At 41.4% G+C, this 22,080-nt stretch overlaps 1 protein-coding gene and 1 long non-coding RNA gene across 9 annotated transcripts in view; one reads left to right on the plus strand and one right to left on the minus strand.

The window, feature by feature from the left end:
* Window positions 1–601: 601 nt before the first annotated feature.
* Window positions 602–22,080, plus strand: part of clockb (clock circadian regulator b) — a 33,356-nt gene continuing 11,877 nt past the window's right edge. For 2 of the 8 annotated variants that reach the window (XM_076294049.1, XM_076294048.1), the window contains exons 1-18: window positions 608–1,053; window positions 1,844–1,981; window positions 2,237–2,356; window positions 2,557–2,650; window positions 2,938–2,991; window positions 3,334–3,482; window positions 4,285–4,376; window positions 4,543–4,632; window positions 5,470–5,587; window positions 6,371–6,484; window positions 9,859–9,977; window positions 11,183–11,265; window positions 11,385–11,491; window positions 16,926–17,073; window positions 17,564–17,636; window positions 17,759–17,909; window positions 18,368–18,468; window positions 20,817–20,927. In XM_076294049.1, the coding sequence (XP_076150164.1) occupies window positions 2,628–2,650; window positions 2,938–2,991; window positions 3,334–3,482; window positions 4,285–4,376; window positions 4,543–4,632; window positions 5,470–5,587; window positions 6,371–6,484; window positions 9,859–9,977; window positions 11,183–11,265; window positions 11,385–11,491; window positions 16,926–17,073; window positions 17,564–17,636; window positions 17,759–17,909; window positions 18,368–18,468; window positions 20,817–20,927 (1,533 nt within the window). In that variant the 5' untranslated portion in view covers window positions 608–1,053; window positions 1,844–1,981; window positions 2,237–2,356; window positions 2,557–2,627. Of the gene's footprint in view, window positions 1,054–1,843; window positions 1,982–2,236; window positions 2,357–2,556; window positions 2,651–2,937; window positions 2,992–3,333; window positions 3,483–4,284; window positions 4,377–4,542; window positions 4,633–5,469; window positions 5,588–6,370; window positions 6,485–9,858; window positions 9,978–11,182; window positions 11,266–11,384; window positions 11,492–16,925; window positions 17,074–17,563; window positions 17,637–17,758; window positions 17,910–18,367; window positions 18,469–20,816; window positions 20,928–22,080 lie in introns of all 8 variants that reach the window. The other 6 variants (XM_076294052.1, XM_076294054.1, XM_076294046.1 and 3 more) reach the window with 5 other exon arrangements.
* On the minus strand, window positions 13,634–14,230 carry LOC143134017 (uncharacterized). Its single transcript, XR_012988583.1, has 2 exons — window positions 14,141–14,230; window positions 13,634–13,736 (listed from the first exon to the last, which is right to left on the minus strand). It is a non-coding gene; the product is annotated as an uncharacterized LOC143134017 (long non-coding RNA).

Genomic DNA, 22,080 nt, shown 5'->3' on the forward strand with positions numbered 1-22,080 from the left:
ATCATTTGCAAAGATCTACTGAGACATTGAGACATGTAGCCTACTAAGACCTTTGCAATTTGATGAAATGAATGAGAAATTCAATTCTGTTGTGAACAATTGCCAAGTAGTTTGGAGGTGTGTCTGTGTTATTTTGAGAATGTAATTTCTGTTCTGTGAATATCAGTGACCTTGAGACGACCTAGATAGACTAATTAGCCTAAACTAATTCATAGTTTTTAAGTGACATATTTTAAATGGCTAGTGACAACATCATAACCGAGTGAGATACAGTTACAGTCTGATACAGTTTAAGTAGGCCTAGGACGTTCCAGCAACTGCGCATCGCAGCTCCTGAAGGCTACCATTTCAACACGCTTAATGCAACTGTATCAAAAACCTCCACTATTTCAAATAGGTTAGCCTACAGATTTTTATTTATTTATGTTTTATTTACCGTCAAAAACAGAATCAATGTTAACAAAGATAACAAGATTACAGATCTGTAAAAGAAGTAGCCTATAATGAGGGGATATAGCATAGGCATGTCGAGATGGAATAGGCCTTGCTCCTCTTTTTGAAATGTGCCGATTTTGCCAGGACTACGCTGGTCACTGGCCTGGTCGATGTAACCTATTAGGCTACATTACAACACAGTGCAAAACGTGAGGCGCTCACGAGAGGGATGTTTCCCGTGGTATTTCATTTCTAAGTTAGTCATAGCCTACCATCAACTCACGAGTAGGCCTATAATCGATGTTTGAAACTGCGCCAAGCTCAATATTTCCGAACGATCTTTTAACGTCGGATAAAGCCTAGTTAAAAAAAAAAAATCTGTCCGCATTCCGTAAGCAACAGTTGGTTTGATTCTCATGTTAGGCAAGATACCAAGATTCTTGTCCGTACTATTGAGGCATGTAGGCTACCCTTGAGTCCTGCGTTTGTCAAATAGTGCGCCCTACTGACACCATTGCGCATGACTGGAAAATGCAGAGAGAAGTGGGCCTACTGTTTTGAGAAGAAGTCTTTTGCAGCCCCGGATCAAAACAATCAACGACGTTAGGGTATTAGAAGGTAAGCAGATATACGTTGCCGTGTTATTCTTAGATTTTTATTCAGTGGTGGTGAGGAGCAAGAAACTCCTCGACGTATGTATTTGGGCGCGGACTTACCGAAAACACTAGGGACGAATAGGAGTTTCCGCAAGCTAGATACACAAGGCCTGGTGACCCACATTCGAGCATAGTGAATGTCTATGAGCGGGTCGTGAGTGCGAGGGCGAATGTGTGTCAATGCGCTGATATTGTATGTCTACGGAATGTATGACTCCTATACATTTTAGAGCCAAATCCAACAGCAATACTATTTGGGCCTATGATATATTTTTGATGCATTTGCGATCGCATAATATGGACCCCCTTAGAACGCAGTACTGCTACATAATGTTAATCGCTATATGTTAACCTACTGTAACGTTATGCGTGCCAGCTTCGGGCTTCTGTCCTGTGTTAGGGACACGCATGCTAACATGCTAGGTAGCTAGCATATGTTGTTTGAAACTCATTACAGGCAGATATATCATTTTTAGTGTGTCGTGGCAATTCTTATACTATACATCTTTACTGACATAAATGGTGTGCTTTCGATGTCATGGAGTTACAATCGTCCATGTAAGGTATAGCTAGCATTAGCCCATGCAGCTAGGAAGCTAACTGGCCACTACTGATGCCTCTGTTGATTTTTGTGTGAGCTTACAGAGGAACTGGGTTTACACTAGCGGGGGACTTCATGATGGTTGGACAGCTGACTAATACAATTAATGAGGAAATTATTTGTTCTAAAACATTTGCTTTTCTCTCTGTAGAATATCATTCGACCTCAAGTTCCAAGGAATTTGCTGTCCCATGGTCTCTTGAGAAGACAGATGTTGCGAAGTGGTAACATTAAAGAAATAATGTAACGTTAAGCGTCTGCTCTTGAGGTCTGATATGCCTACGTTATGGTGAGTCATTAGCTGTATTAAACACTTACGTGTGACCTTTGTTTGTTTGAACTTAAATTAGTCTGATTCAATTTGCCCTACAGTCCTTGGCCTATTATTGGTTATAGGAATGGTTTACAGCAACATTACTTAAACATCAACCAAACAATTATTTATGTATGTATTTCTGCAAGTTATTTGTGCAACATCTGCTGTACATTTAAAAAAAAAACTAGGCTTAACGAGGCTAATGAATCATCCTTGCCGTTATTGAAGGAAAAGAAGCCGGAATGTTTGGCAGTAATCTATTCTACCTGAAGTCAAGTAGGCTACTAGCCCTAACCTAAGGTGGAGTGGGACATCGCAAGAAAACACACACGCTGCAGCTGCCTAGTGGTAAAACCCCCTACTTTTGCCACACACACACACACGGGTCTAAATCACATTCGTACAAACATTATTATTACCTTTGAGCAGCAGTATACTGCTAAGAAACTTGTGTTATTGATGAGTAGAGCATAACAAACAGCTACACTTGTGTGTTTGATGTCGCTGTAGGATATTGTTGAAGAGGTTGTTGATGTGTGTCCATGTAGGCACTGCTGCAAATGTCTTCCTCACGCCTCAAGAGTCTTCCACCATAAAGGCAGCCCTGAAGCAACTCAAGATGACCGCAAGCATTGACAGCAGGTGGGTGCTGTGAGAACATTCTGACCCCTGAAGAGAACTACCATTTCACTGTTGAACATATCCTCTTCATGCGTAGACATACTCACTATTCCGTGGAGATGACTCAAATTGACTTCAAAAGAAATCAAATGGCCTTTCTTATATGCTGTTTGAAGCTATATCTGTCTGCTATGGTGAAATGAGAGAAATGCCTCAGTGTCATTCAGTCTTGTAATTCCTTATACATGTGTGAGCTTGTACTGTCATTCAGGCAAAGCTTGAGGATTAGTATTTTGCTTGTTTTGTAGGGATGATGTTTTTGATGGGTTGATGGAGGAAGATGAAAAGGATAAAGCAAAACGGTAGGACAGTGTTCATATAATCTTGTGTTCATATAATGTCCATAAGTTAAATGACTGCAAAACGCAGAGTCAGGCAATGAGTGAAATTGAGCAAAAATGAACCAAAACTAATTTAATAACTTGAGTCTCTTCGCTAATTTAATACTGTGAGAAAGATCCCCAAGCACAAACTTGTGGCTACATGATGACTTTAGTTCATGTGGGAGATCAACCTTGCACTTTGCTTTGCCAGCCTTGCCTAATTTGTCTTTTAAATTAGGACCATACCTTTTAAATCAGTCATCTCCTATGAAAAGTTTTTGACAATGACCATCACGTCTTCCCCACACCCTCTACACACAGAGTTTCCAGAAACAAGTCCGAAAAGAAGCGCAGAGACCAGTTCAATGTGCTCATCAAGGAGCTGGGCGGCATGCTGCCGGGAAACACGCGCAAGATGGACAAGTCCACCATCCTGCAGAAGAGCATCGACTTCCTCCGCAAGCATAAAGGTAACGTTTACTTCCTTGACATTGACATAAAGATAACATCGGGTGTTAGGAAGTCTCTGCCTTCATACACAACTACCTGATGGTATATGGTAGAAAGTACCAGAAAGTGGTTCATGCTCCTGCAATTCTACATATACAGCATAAGGGGTTTTAAACACTACTGGACGTTTTTTATTATTTTTTATTTTTTTATTTTGCCTTTATTTGGACAGGACAGTGAAAGAGTGAGACAGGAAGCAAGTGGGAGAGAGAGATGGGGTGGGATCGGGAAATGACCGCAGGTCGGATTCGAACCTGGGTCCCCGTGGGCACTCGGACCCGTATATGGTACGGGCGCTGTAGCCTGCTGCGCCACAGCGCCCCCCTACTGGACGTTTTTAAAAATGAGCAGATAAAACTTTATGACTATGTAGGGACTTAAAATAGCATTAAAGAACATTATATAATGGGGAATTTAAGAGTTCAGAAGATATATTTGCTCTCAACCTTGATGAGAGTCCTGATAAGCAGCACAGGCAAACCTGTACTCTTAGCCAAGTATAAATGTGGTGTAGGAATGGATTTTAAGAGGACAGTTTATGTTGAAGGCTCTTTAGGTATCATGAATTGTGCTTTTAAGTTTTACATTAGGGTAAGAGATGCATGTAGCGCAATTTTCACTACTGACCATTTCAGATGGAATTCAATTTTTTAGGCCTTAGAAAAATAATATAGTATAGAATGTATTTGTATAACTTCAAAAAGTTCTTAACAGCCTTTAAAGTGTTCAAATGTGGTGTGTGTGTGTCTTTGTGTGCAACAGAAATTGCAGCTCAGTCTGAGTCCAGTGAGATTCGTCAGGACTGGAAGCCGCAGTTCCTCAGCAACGAGGAGTTTACACAACTCATGCTGGAGGTAAGGAGGCTGTGGTCTGTTGCCATGGTGCTGTTTACTTCCTCTTTTTTCATACGATGGTAGTGGCAGTTATACCACATAATATGTTGGACTAACTGTCAGTGTCTTTATGCTGTTGTTCATATTGAATATCAGAAAGTAATTCAACTTGTCTGTTCTGTTTCAGGCTCTGGATGGGTTTTTCTTAGCAATAATGACAGACGGAAATATCATTTATGTATCTGAGAGTGTTACTTCCCTATTGGAACACCTGCCTGTAAGTATTAGGGAGTGTGAATGTGGGAGTGTGTTCCATAATCATTCGTACATTTAATGTACAGCCATAAAAGTCGATGTTGCATAGCCCAAAACAGTAATGAAATAATCTAATTTACTGTTTGCCTGATAGCCGCGATAATCAGGGCAGACACGGCATGGCACAGCATGATGTTTGGTATATCTACAGTTGTGCTCACATACCCTTCACCATATCTCACAATTGGTATAGGGTATTTTCCATAAGATCAGCTCTCAATGCAAATCAAACCAGCTAATAGGCTAACTGAAATTAAAACCATGTCAATCTCTAGGTATGGTGAAGGGTATGTGATGATGTGGGGCTATTTTAATTACAAAGGCCAAGGGAACTATATCAGGATGCATAGTATCCTGGATCCATGGAATAACTGGCCTTTAAAAATAAAAATCTGCCTGCCTCTATGGGAATTTAACACAGAGGTATGTATACTTATGGGCCCCTGTATTTTAAGGAAGAAGAACATTTATTTATTTATGATACATTATTCATTCACAAAGAAAATTGGTGTCCTTAAAGGCTGGATTTTCCTAATTTTTTAATTACATGTAGGCATTAAGATCAATTTCCAAAAGATTATTTTTTTTATTCCTCTTTTCAGTCAACTTTAGCATGTATATGTACAGGGTATGTAAACTTATGAGCACAAACTGTACAGTGGTTGAACAGGGTGCTAAAGAACTCCCGTTGGAGCATACACAAAGACTAAACAACTACAATACTTGGTCAGTTCTTAGCATAAGTAGCATTTGGTATGTAAATAAAATGCAAATGCCTGTCTCTGTGTGATCATGGCAGTCCGACCTGGTGGACCAGAACCTCCTGAACTTCCTGCCCGAGGGGGAACACTCCGAGGTGTACAAAGCCCTCTCTTCCCACCCCGAGGGGGACAGCCTGAGCCCAGATTACCTCAAGAGTAAGTGCCCCAGCCCCCAGCACCACTCCCCCGCCTACCCAACAACCGCCCCGGTCCCCACTTTAGCTTCCTGATGAGGGAGATGCAACATGTGAGCAGTACGCTCAGCAGCGAAGCTGTGGGAATAATAACAGTTCACTAGCTGGTGGTGCAGTATGAAGATTGAATGATTACAGCAGCAAGTGTGATATTCAGTAAAGAGTTAAAGCCAAATGAAATGAACAAACTGTTGATGTATACATGCAGAGCAGGATGGATTCCATAATATATTGTAGTCTAGGTTCACCCCCAGGATGACGTGTTTCTGCAGTGTTTTTTGTATCATGACTTGTTGCGGTGCGTGACAAAATCCACAGGACGAATGCTGGACACATAAAAGGCAGGAGAGAGGACAGGGAATTGTAGTTTTATACACCTGAAATATGATGGGCATGCATGGGTCTGCACTGTAGTAATGGTGCTGTTTGTGGCTCTGGTATGTTTGAGAGGGAAAGGGATTCTTTCTGTCAGTGATTCTGTCACCTTGTTTATGTCTGGTGTTGCTCAGATAAGGTGTGTGTGTGTGTGTGTGTGTGTGTGTGTGTGTGTGTGTGTGTGTGTGTGTGTGTGTGTGTGTGTGTGTGTGTGTGTGTGTGTGTGTGTGTGTGTGTGTGTGTGTGTGTGTGTGTGTGTGTGTGTGTGTGTGTGTGTGTGTGTGTGTGTGTGTGTGTGTGTGTGTGTGTGTGTGTGTGTGTGTGTGTGTGTGTGTCAGTAATTAATATCATCTGTTTGGTCATTCAACAGCCAAGAATCAGATGGAGTTCTGCTGCCACATGCTGAGGGGCAACATCGACCCCAAGGAGCAGCCGGTCTACGAATACGTCAAGTTCATCGGCAGCTTTAAATCGCTGCATACTGGTAACAGTAAGGATTTGTAACTCTATTGTGGTTGCTGTGTTGTGTTCACTTTAAAACATCTTATTAATTGTAAATAATAAAAATAAAAAAGACTCAACCCACAGAAGGACCGGTTTGACTCTAATGATGACGCTGTCCACGTCAAAACGTTAGTCACTAGCACCATTAAAGCTCGGTTCAAACATTCGTGTGCTCCGGTCCTTCTGTGGGGTCAGTCTTTTGAAGTGGCCCAAGACTTGCTAATTATTCTGACGTCCTGCTCCATGAGCACCGACGGGCTAGGGCACGAGAGATACTCACTTCATCTTATTATGTTATATTACCATATATCATATCCATAGACATTTACATGGGGCAACTTTGCAACAATGCTGCTCAACCATATAACTGGTTTCATGTATTCTGATTGGATGATCATGATAATTTGCCTATTGATTAAAGCTAAAAGAAAATTGAAGACAAGTTTCAATGGGTATATACCCAATATCTACAACAGGGATGTCCTACCATTGTTCCACCAGGGCCCACGTACTTAGGTCTCAAAAAATTACAAGGTGTACCTATGTTCAGGGGCGTAGTAAGCGTGGGGGATGTTGGTGTTATAACGTACACATTTTTTTTTCCTGGAACACGATTCTATCCCCCACACTTTTTGTCAGATTAAAACGAAAGTAAAATATGGAAATAAACGCTCACGTAAAGAGTTGGAACCGTATGTCTAATAAGGGTGGGCTCTGATAACGCACACACATGAGAGACACAAATAGGTCTGTTGATTTGATTGAACGGTCATCCAGCCAATCACATCAAGTTAGCGTCAGTGAATAACCCGAGCCGCTCTGATCAAATTCAAAGTGTGCGTCTTTCAAGGCTGCTTGAGTCTGCATTATAAAGTCTGCAGTGATCAGATATGAGGTAGAATTGAAATGATTATTGTTACCACATTATGCTAATTTAGTAAACCAAAATTCACTGTCTGTCTGACAGTTTTTGTCACAATGTAGAAATGCACGAGTCAAAGTGAAAGCGGGGGTGCGCGCACCAAGGCCCTTGGCTACTGTTCTCAGAGCATTATTCTCTGTCTATGATCTGCAGCTTTTCTCAAACTATGGGCCTCCTCAACAATTAGCTTACTGGTGCACGTAGACGCGAAATTAAGTTATGCCTGGTGCTTCACGTCTGATAATTTGCAGCAAGATTGAATGGTATGGAACAGCGGACTGAAAGAAAGATAGGCTAAAAGTTTCCCCAATCAGAAATAGCCTTCTTATTAATTTGGTGTCATCAACTATATAGACATAGCCCAGCCAGGCCAGCACATATACGTCTCCAAGACGCTTGGAAAAGATCTGAACAGCTTACATCGCGTTCCATTTAGAACATCTTATTTGATCTTATTTATCTTACAAACGTCGGCGGCATTTCACTGTCAATGTGTGTCGTTCTACATCCACTGGAGATCTCAATGTCTTAAATACGATCGCGTTCCATTTAGAAGATCTTATTTTGATTTTACAAACAGCGGCGTCAAGACATATTTGAGTTCTATCTGAGAACTAGGATTTCCAGCATGTAGAACTCAAAGAACGCTTATGAGCGCTCATGCAATGTGTGCATCCCTGCAGCAAGTGAAAGGTGACGTGGGCTACAACACTAGTTTTAAACAACAACGTGGCTTCATGTAACTATTATTGAAAACAGCATAGAAACTGTTAATCAATCTTTAAACTGACATTAATTAAGCTGGCTATATGCAACACAATTTATTCCCTTTGCATATGTTTGGGTAGACTTAAAACGTTTTTGAATTTGAGCTTACAGTTCTGTCATTATTCTGTGTCCTTTACATTTATACATAGGTATTATATTAACAGTGATACCTCGAAATTAGGCTGTTGTCTGTTAGGCATTTTATTGTAGCCTGCTAACCATATGCACAAAACATAATTTCTGAAATGATTTCTTCATTTATAACATGAGATATGTCTCCATGTAGGGTAGTGTCAAATAGTGAAGTGATAGCAGGTAGATAATGTAGGCCTACATGTCACATGAGCCACACAAATGAGGGGCGCTGCTTGTTCTGTCCCTCCCAAACTGCATTAAAATGGTGTATTTAGCAATCAGAATTTCAAAAAAGTTTCGGGGAGAAACTCCCGGATACCTGCCAATATAGTCCGCACCCCTCTCAGAAAATACTTACAACGTCCCTGTAGGGAGTTATTTATAATTTGGCCGGATTGTTTCACTTCCCTATCCCACAACCCCCACACTTTTAAAAAGCTTGATACGCCTCTGCCTATGTTACCTAGGAGACACACTGTAAAATGTATTTTATGTAAGATCAATACTTTCCAAGATACAGCCAGTTTTACAGTGGAGGGGGGTGTCGATTTTGTTCGGCCTCTTTTTTTTGTCAAAGTTCACAAGCCCATAGAGCAAGAGCAAAACCATGTAGGAGGCTCAAATTTTGCATGCTGGTACATAAATAGGAATAGTATGTAGCAAAATCGGCACATTTGCCTGGATGATCCTGCATGGTCATAGCTGTCCCTCAAAGTTGATCAAAATGTTATTGGAGTTTTTGGCTGGGCTCTGTTTAGGCCTTCAGAAGACATATTTGTACTCAACATAGGCTCTTAATTTATTTTCGTTATTGAGATAAGTAGAAACACTCTCACAAAAAGCAATGCACAAAAAAGAAATCCCTTCAGGGTCTGAACAGCAATTGTCTTATGCAAACACCAATTTGACTTGTCTTGATGCAAATCTTTCTTTTTTATTTTCCAAAAATATAAAACAAATCTTTCTATAGCTATGACCATGCAGGATCATCCAGACCAAATGTGACGATTTTGCTACATACTATTCCTATTTATGTACCAGCATGCAAAATTTGAGCCTCCTACATGGTTTAGTTCTTCCGCTGTGGGCTTGTAAACTTTGACAAAAAAAAAAGAGGCCGAACAAAATCGATACCCCCCTCCCCCTGTACATCGTACATGTTTGCATACACACTCATACCATTGCAGGACACACCAGCCATTGTAGAGAGGTTGCTTGTTTGAATGTCTTGTCGTAGCTGACTGCTAGGCTGTATTGTAAGGGCAGACTCATAGTCTACACAAGCTACATAACCAGTGTGTTGTCCAGTTTTGTGTAACGCGCAAGCATGCATTTCTGTTGGGGGTGCATCGTCCCTGTATCTTGCATAGATTAGGAGAAAGGCACTTTATAATGTGCGTGTGCCTTTGCGTTGTCCTCTGCATCCGGTTAGACAGAACCAGCCCTAAAGCTCCTGTGGACTAAGTCGCCTCCATCGCTCCATCCATCTGTCTCTTCATCCCTTCGTCTCTCTGTCTCTCCGACCGCAGCTCCTCTGGTGACCAGGAACGGCTTGGAGGGCGTGCTGCAGCGGGCACTGCGACCGGCCTTTGATGACCAAGTGTGTTTCATAGCAACGGTGAAGTTGGTCAAGCCGCAGTTTATCAAGGTTAGTCCTCTGCTCTCTGTGGCGCTCGCATACGCTGCAGGACAAATATTGACTTTGCATGAAAACAGCTCTGTTTACAAAGATCAATGGAATCATGGCGCCCTCTGATTTGTCCCGTGTCGCTATGCCACTCCCTCCCACCCCCCAATAAGTAGAGATGCACCGATATGGAATTTTAATGTAGGGCCGATAACGATAACCGATAAACCAATATTTATTGGTTTGTTGTGACCGATACGATAACCGATAATATTGCTCTTGAAAAAAAATTGTAAAAAATGAATTGGGTACAGCATTTAATTATTATTATTTAATTGCAGTAATTTTACCTATCACCAGTGATGGACAAAACTCATAGTCCTCAATGGTACAGCAGTCAACAAAATAGCAGTAGCCTAGCCCTATGTGTGAACCTGACGTCAGTGAATTGCGAGTGAGTGGCCAGCAACATTGTATGAATCGTTTTCATATCTATGGAGTAAATGCTCAACGCAGATAAACGGCTAAGCTGGGAAAAAGCTATAGCAACCAAATCAGAATTTGTGAGGGAAACTTCTGTTTAGCTTCAACTGCGGGTAACTGAAGAAAGCTGTACCTCCTCGGACTGTATCTTATGTCCGTCTACCCTGTTGCACAGACACCTGCTGCAGCAGAAATGAAAGGGGTTAGCCCGAAGGTTTTGATAACTTATGATGTTTTGATGTGACTAATGAAGAACTATTGTGACTATTGACTAATGATGACCTGTCTTGAACTAAAGCAGGAATGGTTAGCATATTTCTCGGTAATACAAAACCCAAGTGAACGAAATGCAAATATAATACTAAAATACAACTTAGAACTAGGCCTACTTATCTACTCGTCCCACCGAAGAGTTTGTTTATTTGTTTTCCCGACTAGCGCGGTAAAGTGTAAACACACCAGCGCAAGACAGCTCTAGGTAGGCTGAGCTCCGCTCTGCTAAGGTTAAATGGAGGATCATTCACGAGAGGATTTTGGGATGCACAGACTCAACGCAGATCAACAGATCTTGTTAGAATACATCCACACCGCTGACATTATTTTGAGGAAGAAGTATAGCCAACTAAGTCGTATAGCCATCCCTACCAATAAGTGATATTTTATGTAACATGCATGCTGGAATCTCACCTGAAGGTTGACTGATCTGGCTGACTGTCTGATGGTTGCTTGTGTTTGTTAATCAGGAGATGTGCATCGTGGAAGAGCCGAATGAAGAATTTACCTCCAGACACAGCCTGGAGTGGAAGTTCCTCTTCCTGGATCACAGGTGTGTGTCCGATAAATATATGAAAGATAATGAGAATCTTTTGCCTAAGAATTAGTGTAGTTGTATTGCCACTATTAAACACAACTATTATTGTTGATTGTGTGTGTCTTTTTTTTCAGGGCCCCTCCTATCATAGGGTATCTCCCGTTTGAGGTGTTGGGGACATCAGGCTATGATTACTATCATGTGGATGACCTGGAAGCCCTGGCCAAATGTCACGAGCACTGTGAGTGTACTAACACAGCTAATCTTAGTCTCTCTCTCAAACACACACACTCTCACACACGCACGTACGCACGTACGTAGAGGCACCAGAGCTGTGCCCCTGCCAAGCCCCTGAGAGAGGTTCTCGGAATGGCATGCCCGACGGTCTACTGCTAGTGGCATCAAGCTGGCTTTAAAGGGACACCTATGGAAGAATATTAGACTCAAAAGTTTTGTACGTGTGTATCACATTTTGAAACTGTAGAAATTATTTGTAACTGTAAAAATGATCTGTACAAGTAATTGTCAATATCACAAATATGCCCTACACTTACAAATCTATTCTACGGGTACGGAACGGTTTTACAGCTACAAATCATCCTACAGTTAAAAATATTTTACAATTACAAATATATTCTACAATTACACATCAATATTCTACGCACAAAAAGCTGCTCTACAGTTACAAATCTTTTCTACAGGTGTACAGACTTTTTCACCACCTTAGGGATGAGAAGTGTCTCATATGTATTGTGTGTGTGTGTAACAGGATTTGTAACTGTAAAAATTATTTGTGATTTAACAAAAAAATAACACGAACAATTTTAAGCATTACTCATATGTCGTTCACTTACAAATATATTCCACAGGTATTAAATATTCCACAGTTGCTGTCTTTCAATTACGAAACTATTCTGCCATTACAAATCTCTGCTGCTCGCACAAGTATTTTCTACAAGTACACAAATACTTTTGAGACTGTTCTGGCGCTTCCTGTTGAATAGCCAATGGCGATCCTCAGGTTTGGCTAGCCAACCATGAATCTCAGTTCACAAACCAATCACAGAGCAGGAGCAGCGCCGTCGTCGTGGATAGTTGTGTGGGTGCAACCAAACTTGGAGTCTACGCTTGGAGCACGCTAGCAGAGAATGTCTAGGGAACGGGCTCCGATGCTATTTCCTATATTCCTTGAGGTACATTGATAGTTAATACAGCCAGTGTACCTGATACACGGGACAAGTAGTTAACAAAATGTTTCCCCTCTCTATCGGCAGTTATCTTTCTGGCTGTTCCTAGGTAGTTAAGTTATCAATTTATTTACATTTCAAATGGGCGACTTAAGCTATGTTAATTACAGTCATCGTTTTACATTTCTGATGGTTCGTTAACTTTGATAATTTGCCAACTGTACCTGTGCAGATAAACTACTACAAATACAATCATGCTTTTCCAGAATGCTCTCTTTCTACATAGTGTTTCAGTGTGCATGTAAATATGCATCGTTGTTTTTGTCTATTCATGTAGCCTAAGCCAGTGTTTCTCAAAGTGTGGTTCGCGAGCAGTCATGCTAAAATATAATAGGCCTATAGATGATTTGTTTGCGATGTTGAACAACTTTTATGTAAATCCAAACAGTTCTGTAACACTGCCTATGTAAGATACGCCAGTTTAAATCATGAATCCTGACAATAAGCAAGGTGGTTCAATGAGTAGGCCTACTATTTTTTTGTTTAGCTAGGTGGTCTGTGAGGTTGGTTTATTTATTGGTTAAGTGGTCCTTGTTCTGAAAAAGTTTGAGAAACACTGATGTAATATCTCTTATCAAGGGCCTTCAAGATCACTCCACTGGATCACTGGACCATTCTCTACATCAGCATGGAGAACATGTAGCCTACCACTGAATAGAAAATACATCTCCTTCCCTCCTATATTTGGATGTGTTTCTTAGGTCTATTGTATTCTAGTCTTTGAACACCATTATTGTAGACTTCTCCCCTGTCCTGTCTGATAAATTTAAAATTGCATTTTTAAATATTATTCCCTAATGCTGGGATATGTGAACTTTAATAAATAATTTTATTCATTACGCTTACGTTTTTATCCAAAGCAACTTAGACATCAATTCTTACCAGAGCCAGTTTCTCAGAGCAAGTTGGGGATACACGTAGGTGCCTTGTGGCAGCTGAGAAACAAAATCACAACTTTTCTGGCTACTGCATATGGTGCACACATTGTAGTTAAATATACAACTAGGAAAAATAGCAATCGGCATACAGTTTCTCATTGCATAGTTTATTCATTGAACAACTGGAACTCTGGTCACTGTCTGAAACACTGAAATTGTTGACTATACTGCATTGAACTTGCAGAAAACAACACTAGATCAAGCCAAAACCATAATTGCTTTATTTCAGCGTTGCATCCATAGCTTCTTTGAAGGTGTCCCGTCCAGAAGACCACCAGGTCTTTCAATGTCTCTAAAGAACCTGTAAGAATTAAAAGACAATATCAGAAAATACTTTTAGTAGTAGTTTGTTTGTTATACAATGCTAGCCTGGTTAGCGCATCGGACTTGTAACCGGAGGGTTGCCGGTTTGAGTCCCGACCAGTAGGCACGGCTGAAGTGCCCTTGAGCAGGCACCTAACCCCTCACTGTTCCCCGAGCGCCGCTGTTGTTGCAGGCAGCTCACTGGTGGGATTAGTGAGTGCTTCACCTCACTGTGTGCTCAGTGTGTTTCACCAATTTACGGATTGGGATACTTTCACATATTTTTCAGTCTGCGAGTGGTTCAAGTACAGATCTCTCATCAAATCCAAATCACTCTGATCAGCCCCACTCTGATCCTAAGATTCCTAAGGGATCTTAGGAAATATTTGTCATACCACTTACAACGTATTGTCTGAGGTAGGCTGTGACACGGCATGAGTCTTCCATTTCATCTTCGTCAACCTCCGTTTCATCTGGTCAAACCACTCTTTTCAAAATAATCTGCAACAAAAACAGTGCGCAGATTTAGCCTAGTCTACTGTATGACTTCAACGAGGTGATCTTCAGTTTCGTTCTGCTTACAGTATCTCACTGCCACTGCAACGCCTTTGAATGCACTCCACTGCCCTGTTTACAAATGCTACAGTGGACTTAAACTGCCACCTTGTGGCGATAAGTTTTAATACATTTCACACAGCTGCATGAATCACAGAAAGTGCGAAAGAAGTGGCCACTTCTGAATGGGACCCACTGTATGTGGTAACAGTCAATATTTTTTTTTCAAATGTGCTTCATAAACATACAATCCTGCACTGTGAAAACAAAAAACATCTGAATTATACTTCTCCCTTCACCCAAATACAATAATGAAGGTGAAAGGAAGTTATTAAGCATTAATGGTGCTTCCTAAAGGGGGTATTGATAAATAGTCTAGGTCCAGAGGCTGCCTTTGAAGAGCCTGTTCCAGTCTGGTTTTCAGCCTCTCTAATAACCTGCTAGTGTAGATAAATTTATCATAGATAATGATCTATCACTGACAGGAACCAACAAAAATGTTTGAAAATAAACTGACTTTTAAAGATAGAATAGTAGTGATTTCTCTTTAACTTTTACAAAATATAAAACATACACATCCGAGGATGTTGTTTTAAGTAAGAATACTGCCGTCAACAAGTTCAAAAGGTATGCTTTTTGAAACTCACACCGGGCGGCGACCTATTTTCATAGACAGTAAAATATATTTTATGACCCACCTGTGCTTCAGAAGGAGGCAGCAACTGTGGATCCATAAGAACCTGCTTACACAGAAGAAATAGATACATAGACAGATGAATGTGTCTACCAATGCCCAGCACAGTATTTCTGTATTATTTATTTTGTACCTTATGATCAGTCATGAAGAACCATCAGAAAATGCCAACATAGCCTAGCTGACCTAGTTGACACCAGTTGGTATGTTTTGTCACACATATCAATGGATACTTATTATTAACTTATAACTAACTCCAGAGCAATCTGTTGAGCATCAAACCTGCAGTACTACGGTTTTTCTGCAGTAAGGAGTTTCTGTTGCCTACTATAAGAGTTCGTCAAGTCCGAAGTAGCACCTCACAATCTGGAGGTAGACCTGGCATACGAGGCCTAATGGTTAGCACACCTCTTGATAATAATGCTGAGCCTACCTTATGACTGACAAACTCCCTTAAAACTTTGACCGCATTTGTTACAAACTTGAAACAAAATGTCTTCAAAAGTATGTTGAGTGTTGTTATTTATTTCCATCCATCCACACACTACATTTCCGTTCGCACTTGTATGCTGCTTAAACTGAAAATACCATTGCTATTCTACATTGAGATTGAGTGGGATTTGGCTAACTAGCGGTAGCTTAGTTATTTGTCTGTTGCCCACATTAGTTGCCATTGATTGATCTCACCTCGTTGCCCCGTATATCAGGTACACTGGCTGTATTAACAATGAATAGTGGACATAGAACAAGTTTGTGTGGTGTAGGCTACCAACATACCTCAAAGAATACAGGAAACTAGCGTGCTCCAAGCGTAGACTCCAAGTTTGGTTACACCCACAGACAACGACGGCGCTGCTCCTGCTCTGTGATTGGTTAGTGAACTGAGATTCATGGTTGGCTAGCCAAACCTGAGGATCGCCATTGGCTATTCAACAGGAAGCGCCAGAACAGTCTCAAAAGTATTTGTGTACTTGTAGGAAATACTTGTGCGAGTAGCAGAGATTTGTATTTGGCAGAATAGTTTCGTAATTGAAAGACAGCAACTGTGGAATATTTAATACATGTGGAATATATTTGTAAGTGAACGACATATGAGTAATACTTAAAATTGTTCGTGTTATTTTTTTGTTAAATCACAAATCATTTTTACAGTTACAAATCCTGTTACACACACACAATACATATGAGACACTTCTCGTCCCTAAGGTGGTGCAAAAGTCTGTACACCTGTAGAAAAGATTTGTAACTGTAGAGCAGCTTTTTGTGCGTAGAATATTGATGTGTAATTGTAGAATATATTTGTAATTGTAAAATATTTTTAACTGTAGGATGATTTGTAGCTGTAAAACCGATCCGTACCCGTAGAATAGATTTGTAAGTGTAGGGCATATTTGTGATATTGACAATTACAGATCATTTTTACAGTTACAAATAATTTCTACAGTTTCAAAACGTGATACACACGTACAAAACGTTTGAGTCTAATATTCTTCCATAGACACCAGTCAACGTTTTTGTGTTAATTACTCATCATAAGTCGGTATATGGTTAAATGACTCATTACAGGGCGAATGAAGACTCTCTCGTCCGCCCCTACTGCCTGTAGGAAGAATATCCCGATTGCAAGTTCAGTGTATCTTACCCGCCGACCGAAGCAGGATCAGTTTACATCCTGCATCCACAGCACAGAGGCAGGCTAACGAAACGCTAGCAATTGTTGCAAACGTGTGTATAATGGCAGAGCCGGCGAAGAAGCAGCGAAAACCCTTGACCGAAGATGCAAAGAAAAGGAAAAGAGCTTCAGACCGAGCGAGGGGGAGTTTCGTAGAGAAAAAGCATCAGGCTTGCCTGGTGTCCCTTTAAGTGATCTGACCAATGAAAGGTCTCCTTCTCGCTCACCTCTCTCATCTTGTGTCTGTTCCTTCTGTTGTCCCTCAGTGATGCAGTATGGGAAGGGGAAGTCCTGCTACTATCGCTTCTTGACCAAAGGGCAGCAGTGGATCTGGCTGCAGACGCAGTACTACATTACCTATCATCAGTGGAACTCCAGGCCAGAGTTCATTGTCTGCGTGCATACAGTCGTCAGGTAAAACAAATCACACACACACACACTAATACACATTTAAGCTATCTGGAGAAAATATTTGACCATTTTTGCAAGATGGAATTGAATACATATGCTTTATACCTAGTTTCTCACTAAATGTGACTGGTATGAAAATCTAGTACTGAGATTGAGGCAAGCACAACAGATGATATAAAATATGTAGATCAAAAGAACAGGTATTAATAGTGGAATGACTTTCATTATTCAATTAATAAAAGGAAGATATGTGAAGTAAGCAAAGAGCAAAAAGCTAAATCATAGAATAAAGCTGACATTCAGACATTCAGGATGAACAAAACCATAACTTCCTCCTGGGCGTAGGGATTGGTTCAATGCAATTGGGCTCTTAAAGTTTAGATCTCATTAATTTCTTGCACGTGCAGCACTCTTTGTCAGCTGCTCTGTGGACACAGAGGGTCACTCTCAACACTTTGTGATCTCGTTCTCTTCTCGCTCCTCCTTTGTCCAGTTATGCTGAGGTGAGGTCGGAGAGACGTCGAGGGATGGGCATCGAAGAATCCCCACCTGAGATTACTGACAAGGTGAGCGCCTTGCCTGATAATACTTGTGCCAAACTGACTCCAGGTCAGCTGGTGTGATTTGATTGCTCACCCTTGTGTTTGTTTGTGTGTGTGTCTGTGTGTGTGTGATGATCCTCTGAAAGCAGAATCAGGACTCTGGCTCTGAGTCACAGCTGAACACATCCAGCCTGAAGGAGGCGCTAGAGCGGTTCAGCCACAGCCGTACGCCGTCCACTTCCTCCCGGAGCTCTCGCAAGTCTTCCCACACTGCCATCTCCGACAACACCTGTGGCTGTGAGTGTTGCTAAATCCTCCTCCCAAGTAGACACACACACACACACACACTTACTCTAAGACAGAGGGGTTTCCATTGATACGGACCCTGTTGTGGGCAGTGTTTGGAATAACGCCGTTTAAAAGAAAATCCAGATTCTTTGACATATAGCAACTTTTTTTTTGTAACAGTAACGCAAATAGTTACTTTCCCTGGTATCGAGTTACTCTTATCATAGAGTAATTCAGTTACTAACTCAGTTACTTTTTGGAAGAAAGTAGTGAGTAACTATAACTAATTACTTTTTTAAAGTAACGTTCCCAACACTGGTTGTGGGTACCTCTTAATGCCCCTAAACACACTCACATTCACTCTCCCTCTCCCTCAGACACGCACACACACACTTTTGGATGGAGAGGGTTTTCCTAAGTGCTGTAATCCGAGTATAACCTCTCTGATTGGTCTGTTTGCATTTCAGCCACGCCTTCCAAGATACAGCTGGACGCCACCTCTCCGCACCCTGCTGCCCCATCCACCATCGAGATGTCCTCCCAGCGCCGGTCTTCCATCAGCAATCAGGTGAGCTGGACTGCACACTCCAACAGAGACCAACAGAGAACCGGTTCAAGACCCGGTTCCGTTCAGAATTATTCTAAGCTTGGTGCTGTCTAGTGAACCAACTCGCATTTCCACCAGTTTTGAACGGAACCAAAGTTACCAGAATAACTTCAGACATACGCAGGAAAGGTGTTAAATTCCTTGTGTTATTGACCCCTTCACGGTCCATGTCACACAAAAATGTGCATGCATATCGGGGTCAGAAAGCTTTCCATCTCATTGAAGTGTGTGTGTGTGTGTGTGTGTGTGTGTGTGTGTGTGTATTGACTGTAACGTCAAGGAAACATCAAGAAAAATGCCTACTTTTTGTGTGTATACACAATGGGCTTGTCAACCAGATAGCTATATTTATGGTGGGCAAATGAATCTCTGGCCACCTGCTAACATCGTCTACCCATTCTGTTATCAGTTCAGAATCAGGAAGACAATCGCCATTAGCTTAGACTAAATTATTATTATTTTTTTTTCTTTTGACATTACAGAAAATGCAATTATTAAGGTATGGTTCAAGGTCCTGGGATGACCGTGGCTATTGTATTAGCTAGGGCTGTAACGATACACCAACCTCACGATTCGGTTTGTATCACGATTTTTGACCAACGGTTTGATACGAATCTTGATTTTTTTTTTTTTTTTTTGGGGGGGGGCGGGCTAGACATTTTATTAAATAACATTTTAATAGCCTCCCTTAGAACACCAGAGGATTACAATATAGCCTAATATATCTATTATTTTATATCCTGATATAAAAATATTTTTCTGAATGACTGATATTTATGACAGCACACTTTATTAGCCTATAGCCTAGGCCAGGGGTGGGCAAACTCCGGATCCGGCCCGCCAAGCACTTTCATCCGGCCCGCCGAGCATTTCATTTAGTTATCAGGCTGCTCGCTATTTTTTTCCTGCGATAGAGACGACGTTGGTTAGCTTTACTGCAAACTGCTTTTCACTCTCCTTAGATAACGTTTACAATGTCAATGTCAAAACATCATGTTAAAGTTAACTCTTAGGCCCGCCGGCCAATTTTCAAAACCCAATGTGGCCCTTGAGCCAAAAAGTTTGCCCACCCCTGGCCTAGGCCTACTATTTTTTATTACAACTCTACCTCTTTAATTCAGCTGTCTGGTTGAAGCCTGGGAATATTGTAAACAAAGTATATAGCTTAGCCTATCATAGTCTACTGATTGGACTCTTCAGTTTCCCCATCTGTGTTTAAGTTTCAAGGAAATACTTGTTCTCCTTGGGACAGGCCCTTTTGGGAAACGTTGGTATTGAGATGATCAGTCAACTTCAATGCAAGAGTTTTAAACAAATATGTGCAGCATGCTAATGATGCTAAGCGGATTTAATAGTAATTTAGCTAGTCGTCTATGCGTCCTTGCTTTCACGATTGTGAATGTTTTATTTAAGTCGCTCGTGTTCATTGAGCAGGAGAGGGAAGGAGAGTGAGAGGAGGGAGCGCGAGAGAGAGCGGGGCAAGGAGAGGGGGTTTACTTCTATACTGTTTGGTAAAGTTGCACACATAGTCTACAATGAAAGCAAGGAGAGGTATGAAATTATTATTTATTTATTTGTTTGTTTTTGGACAACGTAGGCTACCGATAAGTAAAGCGGGAGTTGTGGGTTGCTTTTGCGGCCGCATAAGCTGCAAAGCACTGCGTGAAACACTAGAAAGGGTGTGTCGCGATTCTGCCTTTTCACACCGCAACACAGTAGCACATTAGCTGACCCCATGCTGCGCTCGCACCCAACCTAGCTCTGGATGTACAAATATTGAAGGGGTCTATAGGTAGGGGGATTTCCCACAGTGGGCGATCAATTACCAAGCCTATTTAAAGGGACACCAGGCAACGTTTTCGTGTTAATTAATCATCTTCGTAAGCCGGTATATGTTTAAATGACTCATTACGGGGCGAATGAAGGCTCTCTCACCCGCCCCTACTGCCTGTAGAAAGAATATCCCACTTGCAAGTTTGGTGTATCCTACCCGCCGACCGAAGCATGATCAGTTTACAGCACAGAGGCAGGCTAACGAAACGCTAGAGATTGTTGCAAACGTGTGTATAATGAGCCGGCGAAGAAGCAGCGAAAACCCTTGACGGAAGACGCAAAGAAAAGGAAAAGAGCTTCAGACCGAGCGAGGGGGAGTTTCGTAGAGAAAAAGGATCAGGCTTGCCTGGTGTCCCTTTAACATTACACACCTAACGCCACCTAACCTGACGCAAGATAAAACAGCCACAGCCACAGCAGCAGCAGCAGGGTGTTTGCTCTAGCCCTGAGCGTGTCCTCTTGTGTTCCTCCTGTAGTCCATGTGCTCCCAGACCACAGCCCAGAGTGCAACACCACCTCTGGGGGCGCAGCAGCAGCAGCAGCAGGCACCGCAGCAACAACAGCAACAGGCACAGCCCGCTGTGCAGGTAAACACACACACACACACACACACACACACACACACTAGAGTGTAGTATAGAACTAAATTTAAAGGCCCGTACATACCAGATATGATAGGAAATGACGGTGCGAAAATGTGAAAAAATTGTGTGCAAAACTTTCACACTTAAAGTGTATATTTCACATTTTATTTTGTGCTCACGTCACGCAGGTTCAAACAGTGATTTTCAGTAAGCTATAGCCTATCAACTTCTGAGTGCATGATGGAGTTGCCAAATGTATCCAAGAAAGAGATAGTTTTGAGTAAAAGAGACCGGGAGAACTCGTTGAACCTGTTGGGTAAAACAGGGAGAACCCATAAAATCATCAAGCAGATTATAGCCTTTCATGGGACCGTGCATTTTGGCTTGAGAGTTGCTGGGGAAATGATAGCTTACGGCCATCCTTCCCATCCCTGATACAACAAAATGAAAAGCTATACAGACCATATTCATAGACTTTAGTGGAACAGTGTAGACATTAGGCTACATGTTGAAGCTAATCCATGTCATTTAATTGTTTTTTTTTTATTTGGTTTCATGTTCACGAAAGTCTTAACCTTCAAGTCTCAAGCATGTCTTAAGTCTTAACCTTCAAGTCTCAAGCAAGTCCAAGTCATTTTTTGTGACAATCAAGCAAGTCAAGTCATAGCCAAATCATACAAATTCATGATGATTTACCCATGTTTTCAACAAGCGCGACAGGGCAAAGGGTTTTAGGAGGGTTTAGGACCGTCAATGCTATATCATATTATACATAAGCCTAACATGTGAAGTAAGCTACTTTTCTATGCTGATTGCTGGCAGTTAGCTAGGCCTACTTACTGTTGTTACTAGGCTGTAACGTATGGAACAGGGACGTGTTTAAGAGGGAGGGAGAAAGAGAGGCGCTTAGGTTACATTGGCAATATTTTCGCTAGCATATCAAGATTAAACTTGGACAAGAAAATGTTTCACTTTGCCATTTCACACATTTTAACCTAATATGGCGTTTACTAAAAGCATAAAAAATTCAAAGCCAACTGTTAACATACCTCAAATTTTACATTAGGTTTCTAACACGACTAACTTCTGACGGATGAAAATCAACGTGGTGGTGGTTATGTCGCTAATTTCCGCACTTGCAGACTGCTGTTAATTT

This window comes from Alosa pseudoharengus, unplaced genomic scaffold (assembly GCF_046254945.1).
Source record: "Alosa pseudoharengus isolate Yale_2024_CS ecotype anadromous, Long Island Sound unplaced genomic scaffold, YU_APseudo_1.1 YU_APseudo_1.1_scf_2, whole genome shotgun sequence".
In the NCBI taxonomy this organism is placed as follows: domain Eukaryota; kingdom Metazoa; phylum Chordata; class Actinopteri; order Clupeiformes; family Clupeidae; genus Alosa; species Alosa pseudoharengus.